This window comes from Meleagris gallopavo, chromosome 15 (genome assembly GCF_000146605.3).
Source record: "Meleagris gallopavo isolate NT-WF06-2002-E0010 breed Aviagen turkey brand Nicholas breeding stock chromosome 15, Turkey_5.1, whole genome shotgun sequence".
Lineage (NCBI taxonomy): Eukaryota > Metazoa > Chordata > Aves > Galliformes > Phasianidae > Meleagris > Meleagris gallopavo.
In genome coordinates, this window is record NC_015025.2 from 13,271,732 (window position 1) to 13,280,437 (window position 8,706).

Below are 8,706 nucleotides of genomic sequence, written 5' to 3' on the forward strand. Positions count from 1 at the left end.
CCACCCGCCCTTGCTCTGCAGCAGCCCGTCCCCCACCCTGCAGCCCCCCAGGGACTCTGGTGCAGGGTACCAGCAGGACCTGCATTTGGGGGGTGGGGGGAGGTAGAAATGGACCAGTTGCCAGGGCGACAGCATCCTCCTGCAACATAGAAACCACGGTTTCCATGGAAACCTTTTTGCCCCAGTTATTCTGCCACTGCCACATCCTTCAATTTGCCTTTAAGATTTGCATTTTGGAGTTGCCCCCCTTCCTATAGTGGCTGTGAGACCCCCCAGGCAGCCCCCAGGGCCAGGTCCCCAGCAGGGCCGCGGTCCCCAGGGCGGGCGATGGGTTTGGGAAGCGGTTGCCCCGGCAACAGAAACAGGGCGTTTCTGGCAGCGGTGGTCACCATGGGGATGGGGATGCTGACGAAGGCTTGTGAGGCTGAGAAGACAAATTGCCCTCATCATTATCTCCAGGCTTGTCAATCAAACATATTCCCTTATTTACCTCGGCGAGGAGAGAGCCCCGGGAGCACACGGAGAGGGAGGGAGCGAGAGGAGAGCTGCTTGCCCCAAACTCCGCACCGGGGAGGGAGCATTGCCAGCCCTTGGGATGGCCACCATCACCTGCAACCGCTTCACCGAGGAGTACCAGCTCTTTGAGGAACTGGGCAAGTAAGTTGGAAAGGGGCTTGGATGTGCCCCCAACACTCGGAGCAGGAGCGGGGCTGGGGAAGTGCCTGAGCAGAGCTGGAAACAGTGGATATGGGGAAAAGCAATGGGCACAAAGCGCTGGGGAGCAGTGAGGGGACTGGGGTCGGGATGGGGTCTGCTAGTCCCTGTTCCATCTCCTCCTGACTTCAAGTGCATGCCAATAGGTGCAGACCCAGTGCACCGCATTTTGGGGCTGGGGAGGGGTTGACTGCCCCTCTTATGGAAAAAAAAAACACAACACTCCTGGAAGAGGATGCTGCCTGCTCCCCCAGTAACTTCCCCCACTGGGAGGAGGGACGGGACAGCCGAGGGGGAAAGCCCCAGTGGTGGGCGCCCTCCGGTTCCTTTAGGGAATTTCTCTGTGCAGATTCCCCAGCGTTTGACTCATCCCGTGGGATACTGAACCTGCAGGGTAGCCCTTGTGGAAACCCCACTCAGAGCTGGGGATCTACCCACCCTGTCCCCCATCCCATCCGTATGTGTGAGTGCCCCACACTGAGCCTCAGCCCATGCTTTGCTGCAGGGAGGGCTCAGTGGGTCCGCGTGGCACTGCCTGCTGCAAATCAGGGTGCGTGCGAGGGTGCAGAGAATAGCAGTTGGGGCAGTTCTGGGGGTGCACTGAGCACCCCAAGGCAGAACACTGTGCTTGTCCCAGCAACACACATGTCCTCATTGCTGGGCAGCGGATGCTCCATGTCTCAGTGGGGAGAGAGTGGCTGTAAAATGAGTGTACAAGGAAGCAGGCATATGCCTCTCTTTGGTTTGGTTTGGTTTTGGTGCCTGTTTTTGGTGCTGCCCCAGAGCCGGGTGCCCCTGCTGCTGGCGGGGTGCCCTTTGTCAGATAGGTGTGTGGCCGTGGCAGTCTGTAGGCATGGAAACTTGATCCAGACCCGCATCCCTGCATCGCCGGGCAGCCTTCGCTGAAATGTGCACCCATGCGTGCGAGGGCGTGCAGAACGGGGGCGAGAGAAAAAGGAGAGGACAAAGATGGAGAACTCAAGAGGCTGACACAGGGGAGGACGTTGTGCCAGGCGGGATGCAGCTGGTGCTCCCCGTTCAGATGGGGGAGCGGGTCGCTGCTGCAAACAAGTGCAGAGCAGAGGGCTGGTCCTGGGGTGTGCTGATGGACACATACATCTACATGCAGTTGGGGCAGGTGCTGGGGGTTGGTGTGCAGCTATGATTGAGGAGCGGTGAGTGGGGAGCAGCTCAGTGCTGTGCAGAGAGCCCCAGCTGGTGCTGCAAGCGGAGTGCCCAGGACCTGGGGCATGGTATGGCTTGGGACCTGATTTTCCAGAGGTTTCCCAGCTTTTCTAGGTTCTGCAGGTGGTCAGAAGGGCAGCGGTGCCCGCAAGGGATGCTGCTGGACCAGGTGCAGTACAGGGAGCATGGTGGAGAGCTTTTGGGCTGTGTGTGATGGGGGAGGCCTGGGATGGGAGTGAGGCTTTGCCAGATGGGGTGAGCACCCAGACCTGGTGAGACAGACAGGCAGATGTGTTTCTCCACCTTCACTAATTAATGAGCAAAGCCTGCAGCAGTAGCTTGCGCCCCAGCCAGCCTGGAGCACCCGGCATCCCCTGACACAGAGGCAGAGCAGCTCAGCCCAGCAGATCTCGTAGCTCCATGCATCCCACCACACCTCCCCTTGGTTCGGCAGAGGCAGGTATAGGGCTGAGAAACGTTCCCAAGTCAGAGCCCTTGCTGACCTGTCAGTGTGATGTGGTGCTGGTTGGGAATTTTCCACTGGGATGGTTTCCAGTGCATCCCACACTTTCAACAATCAGTGGTTTCCCATGGGGAAATTTCCGCTCTGTGAGCTCAGGAAGAGAAATCAGGACGGAGTGCTGCATGGCTCGCTGCGGCAGTGGCTGCCCATAAACCCAGCAAGGGTGATGGCATTCCCAGTGCACAGCCTCAAGGAGCTGGTGCTATCCCCTCCACCCTCCCCAAGCTGCCTGTGTTTCTTTTCTACCCAAAGAAGGCCAGTGAAGGGTGCTGGGTGCCAGGCAGCTGTTCCCAACCCCTTTGCCATTCCTTCAGCTTCCAACCAACATGATATGCATCCAGTGGGGCTGTCCCAAACACAGGACACAGACCTGATCCCATATTCCTGTAGGGGATACCCGCATCTGCAGCATCCCTGCAGGACGCCAAGCTGGCAAGGGGCTGCAGCACTCCCCCTCGCCCCCCCCTGCAACCTGCGGGAGAGCCAAGGGATGGGGCGAGGAGCAGGGGCAGCACGGGGGCAGCAGGGAGAGGATCCTGCCCACGGCCAGCCAGGTAGGACAAACAGCAAGAGCAGCTCCTTGGGTGCCTCTGAATCCGCCCCCACAGCAGGTTCAGGGAGAGGCTGGCGGCAATTAGTGTGCGCTCAGCCCCTCCGCTCCCAGAGCTGCAGGAGAGGGTTTTCAATTAAAAAAAAAGATATGGAGGAACAAAAAATCCCCAGCCCACACTCTTCTCTCTAGAAAGGAGATAAAATGCCTCGGAGGAGGAGGAGGTGTTGAAGAGAGGGAGGGCGGCAGCAGCGCAGCCTGGAGCTGGCAGGGAAAGTGTGAAGAAGGGGGAGCGGAGCATCCCCGTGTCAGAGGCGCTGGGGGGGCAGGCAGGACCTTGGGGACAGGGCATGGGGGTCACATCCGGGCTAGGGGACACTGGCACTGGCTATGGGACTGCGAACCAATGGCAGGAGCTGGCAGGGATGAGGTCCAATGTGGGATGTGCAACCTGTGCCTGTGCACTGCATCTGTACCTAACCCCATAGCTTAGTTGAGCTCAAATGAATGAATGGGTGAATAGCTGTGAGTGCTTGGACATCAGTGGCTGAGAATATCCAGGAGCAATGCAGGAGAACCAGGGACTATTGTTCCCCTCATGCTAACCTGGGGTTGGGACATAGCCCAGACCTGCGTCTCCAGCCTCTGGTACAGCCTTGGGGCACCCACATCTCTCCAGCCCTACGTAGGATCATGCAGCGGAGCCCCACAGTGGGTTTGGAGCTGGGCCGAGCATCTGGGACTTCTCTGCTGTGAGCGTTGCTGCATTGCCACTAAGCAAAGGGGGATCTTTAGGAAAAAGGAGCAAAGATGGGTCATGGGGGAGGAAGGAGCCTCCAGTCTCAGTGCTGATGGGACTCCTGGTGGGACAGGATGAGCAGAACTAGGGGCAGCACGGCTCCAGACTCCCCATCATGTCAAGCTGAATAAGAAGGATTTCTCAATCCCTTTCCAATTAAGCCCCTCCAGGCTATGGGAATAGGAACAGCTCAGCTATTCCAGAGGTCAGGATCAAACTGCAGAATGAGGAAGCATCAAGCTCCTTCCTCTCCTTCCCTCCAGCTGCTCTCCGACACGTGCCTCAGGTGATGCTGCACGGGCTGGCAGCTCCGCTGGGGCTCCTGCACCCCACTGCTTGCCTGTTCTGCTAAAGATCTCACTCAGCCCCAAATTGCCCATCTCCACCCACCTCCACCACTACAATCAATTATCCACTGCTGCTTGGCAGCGTGCTCGCGTATTGCGGCCTTTTATTCCTCGCCATGGAGCAGGAGCGGGGGAAGAGGGAGCAGGAGGAGGCATTGCTTTTGATAGTTGTTATTTCAGCTATCGGAGGGGTTTGGCAGCAAAGGGAGCCTGGTACAAAGGTTGTGCTCAGCAGGGCAGTGCGCTGCTGCTGCGGTGGGTTTGCAGCCACAGGGATCTTGCACCGGTCGCCTGCAGCCATGGTGAGTGCTCATAGCTGGTTCTGAAAATTGCTGCAGTGATTGTGAGCTCTGAAGCCAGCAAAGACACTCGTACACATGGAGTGAAGTGGTTGAGTGCTGTGCAACAGCTGTGTCCATTCCCAGTGTCCCCAAGGAGCTCCTGGTAAATCTCTGCCCTTTCTCTGCCAGTAGTGGATAAAGCAGAACTGAAAGGGATGAAAGAGCACTGAGGAGTGAATCCTGCAGCCATCCCCAGGGCTATCTCTGCCTTCCCACGTCCCCAAGGACTGCAGTGCCAGGAAGCACCCACTTTGCTCCCCCACTCTCAAAAATCTTTCCTCTTTCAATAGCCATGCCATGCAATGCCATTCCATCTCACCCTATGCCATGCTGTCCTATCTCACCCCATGCCATCCCATGCCATCCCATCCCATCCCATCCCACCCCATCCCACCCCATCCCATCCCCACCGCTGCCCCCCAGAACATTAGGACTGACCCGTGTCCTTGCCTGTACTGAGCCCTTCACCTCCCTCTGCTCCTCATCTTCCCAGGGGTGCCTTCTCCATTGTCCGGAGATGTGTGAAGGTGTTGGCAGGACAAGAGTATGCGGCCAAAATCATCAACACCAAGAAGCTGTCTGCCCGAGGTAGGTGCTGGGGGCACACAGGAGGTTGGCAAGGTTTGGTGGCAGGGAAGACCTTTGCCCCACCCCATCCTCACTGTGGTGCATCCTGAGCTCCTCGATGAATGGCCCATTAAATGCATGGACATTGCCAGTGAGCGCCCTGCTGGGAGGCTGTAATTAACTTGCTGCCCCTGCTGCTCTCCCTGACGCCACTGCTCACCTCTGAAAGCAAAAATGAAGCACAGAAAATTGTGACAAGCTGCTGTCTGACCTCAAATCAAACCACTGCGTGCCAATGCAGTACAGCGCTGACGCCTAACTGAGGAGCTCGGCTCCAAACCCCCATTTGGAGGTGGAAATCCCCCACAGCTTGCTGCTCTCCATCCTCTCCTCAGGTTTGCAATGTCTCTGTGTCCATCTGTCAGCTGGAGAGAGCCTCAGGGTTATTTTAGCTGCTCTGCTGGCTGGAACTGGTGGCTTCTGGTGGTAATAGACACATGCTCTCTCCCATTGTGCAGCGCTGCGGCATGGCATTGGCCATTGCCTGGGCTGCATGCTGTCCCCAGAGGGATGCATTGGGCTGGTGGCCCGTGGGAATGTGTCCCGTGGGGATATATCCTATGGGAATGTGTCCCAAGAGGATGTGTCCCATTGGAATGTATCTCACAGGGATGTGTGCCACTGACATATGCCAGCAGCTATGCCACACACAAAGGTCTGGTGGGATGGTGTGCAGGGAGGAATGGTGCTGCAGGACACCCCGGGGTGCCTTTGGATATGCTTGGCTACCGTCAGAGCAGGAGAGAACCTGCAGATTAGGGAGAAGAAATGATTTTTGAGTGCAGACTGCAGTTGGATTTGTGGGGGAGACGATCCTGTGGCCAGGTGGAGCTGGGTCCCCATCTGGCTGTCCCCATCTCCTTTCTGTGACCATTGGTTTCTTCTAAGCAAACGAGTTTGCCTTCCCAAAAAGCAGCAATGCTGCACTTTCCCTTGGCTGGTTAATCTCAATCTCTGCAGATGAGGAAACCCAATGGGAAACTATCTGCAGATGGGGAAACTGAGGCAGAGAGTGGGGAAGGGTGATTTGCCCAGTGTCACCATGGGGCTGGGGCAGAAAACAGCTCTCCTATCTCCTGGAGAAGTGATTACCCCCATGATGCTGACCCTCCACACCTCCATCCTCCACCCACAGTGGACTTTGGCTATGGAAAGAACAGCCTAAGGCACCCATCCCCTGTCTCCCCATACAGACATGGTCTACGGTGGAGGAAAGGCAAGGCCAAGAAGGGTTTGTGAAGGAGCAGTGTCCCCAGAGTCGGGGCGAGTTAAAGACAGAAGGGGTGGATGTGGAAGGCTGCAGCCCCACATCTCAGTGGTTGCAGATTTGGTTCGATGCAGAGCGAGACAGCGAGGTGTGAACTTGCAAGGTAGCTGCCATGGTGCTGAGAGACAGCAGCCCTAATTATATCCTCACCTCTCCCATTGTTGGGTTCCTGCTATCGCCAAATGCCTTCAGACAGAGGTGATGTGAGGCAGCACCTGCAGAGTGCTGGAAGGCACAGCAAGCAGTTCTGGCATGGAACCAGACCCTAATGTGGGGCCGTTACCTCTTTCAGACCACCAGAAGCTGGAGCGAGAGGCTCGGATCTGCCGCCTCCTGAAGCACCCCAACATCGGTAAGCACACCCTGCGCCACTGCCTGCCCCATCCCCACCACCCCTAATGTGGGGCTGTGGGGTGGGCACTGGGGCTCCCTCCTCTTCCTCATCAGGAAGAAGTTTCTCCAAAAGGGGTCATGTACAGAAAGGCCCCCACCAAGCGCAGGGGGGATCTAAGTAGGTCCCAGCTAACCCAGTTGGCTGCACATCCCTGCGGGAGGAGCAGGACTGCATGGGGACTATTTTTACTCCTCGGATGCTGTGTTTCTCTGCATGCTCCAAAAAGCGGCTCCAGCTCTGAGCAGCAGCAGAGCGCGGCGTGGGAGAGGCGATGGCGAGGGGGAAGCGTAGACTTTCCCACCGGCCGTCCATCTGAGAGTAGCCTCCTTCAGAAAAGCTGTTTCAGGAAAACTCCCGAGCCCCTGCAAAAGACAAAAATAGGCCAGGAAGAGAGAGAGGGGAAGGGAAAAAATTGCAGCAAAAATCCCAAAGCTTAGCCTCGATGGTGATGCTGATGCAGGCTGCCTGTGCCCAGTGCTGTTATGGGGTCTGACATGGGGACAAAATAGCTGTCTGCTTGCAGCAGCATGGGATGTGCAGACCCCATCAGAGCCAGCACAGCTGGGGGCATGAGGAAGCTGGAATGCTGTGATCACTGAGGGGCTGTGAGGCTCTTTCTAGTTGCCCACAGTGCCTCCCCAGCTCTCCTCTCCCATAGGAACACCAGACTGTGCAGACAGGGTTTGCACAGACATGAGCCTGCAGGGACCAGCTCCTGCTTTGCACTATGCATGCATTAGGTGCTGCACTGGGAAGCTGCACCCGCAGCCCTGTGTCACAGCACTGTGCAAGGAACAGTGCAGATTCACCAGGTTGCATTACCCTGGAGGCACGCTGGAGCAGGACATTTTGGCTACATCCAGTCCTGGAGCTTTAGCTCTGAGTACCCATCGCCCTGTGACTGTGGGGACCAACACTGTGTTCAAAGCTCTTGGCACTGAGCAGTTTGATGCTGCCGCTGTGCTCAGCCTATGGCCAGCAGCAGATGCTCACAGGACTGAGCTATACTTAGAGCAGCTGCTCCTCATTATACCCTTGGCTCCTGGCAGCCACGGGCGATGGGACTTCCCCAAGCAGGGGATGTATCCGGACCATCTGCTTAGAGTTACACCACTCCATCTGCACGGAATTTGCTTAATCCCCTTTTGAACATGGTAGGATTCGGCAAGATCCCAGCACAATACCCCCCAAATCCCTCTCAGATGAGATGAAACAGAAGGAAACATGGTTCTTTCAACAGAGGAAGGCAGAAAAGCTGAGATTATGTGTCAGAGAGAGGTGCTGAGCAAACACAGGTGACAGAGTGGGGGAGTGGAGACCATCAATGGGGAGGAATGAGCAGGGAATGGGGTGAGCATCCTTATTGTTAACACCCACAGCCTAAAAGGGGTGTTTCCACGCAGGGCACAGCTGGTGTAGTGTGGAGAAATGGGCTGAAAGTGGTGTCAGGTGAGCAGTGAGGAGGGGTTAAGTACACACAGCCCCAGTGAAATCAGAGCGAAGTGAGATGTGGGCAGACAATGCCAGACTGTGATTTGCACACCAGATTCTGTCCCACCTATTTCTGCACCTTTGTCACGCGTCTGACTGCTGAGCTGTGAGAACTTAGCTGAAGGGCAACGTGCTCTCACAGGGGCATCCCTTGGAGCAGGGCAAAGAGCTAGGCAGGGGGATGGGACAGAGTGCTCCTGCTCAGGGAATCTCGTCCCGTGATGATTCCTGGGCATCCCCAGCAGGAGCGCTCCCAAGGAGAGAAGAAAGGTCATGAAGAGGAGGGAAAAAATAACTACAGAGACAGGTCAGAGTCAGGGCTGGGTTGGCAGCCCGGCACCATCCTGACCTGAGCTGGGATCTCAGCCAACTGCTGGCTGTCCCCAGTTTAGATGTGACTTCTGAGCTATGGCTCATGGAGGCCCTTGGCTGAGTGGGACTCCTGCCAGTCAGTGGCAATGGGAAGAG

The 8,706-nt window shown here is 56.8% G+C and overlaps 1 protein-coding gene across 1 annotated transcript; it reads left to right on the top strand.

The window, feature by feature from the left end:
* The first annotated feature begins 375 nt into the window (after nt 1-375).
* Nucleotides 376-6,767, top strand: LOC104913293 (calcium/calmodulin-dependent protein kinase type II subunit alpha-like). The gene is made up of 3 exons (XM_010719139.2): nt 376-657; nt 4,953-5,047; nt 6,646-6,767. Exons 1-3 carry the CDS (start codon nt 596-598, stop codon nt 6,750-6,752), a joined length of 264 nt encoding a protein of 87 aa, XP_010717441.1. The 5' UTR covers nt 376-595; the 3' UTR covers nt 6,753-6,767.
* Nucleotides 6,768-8,706: the final 1,939 nt, after the last annotated feature.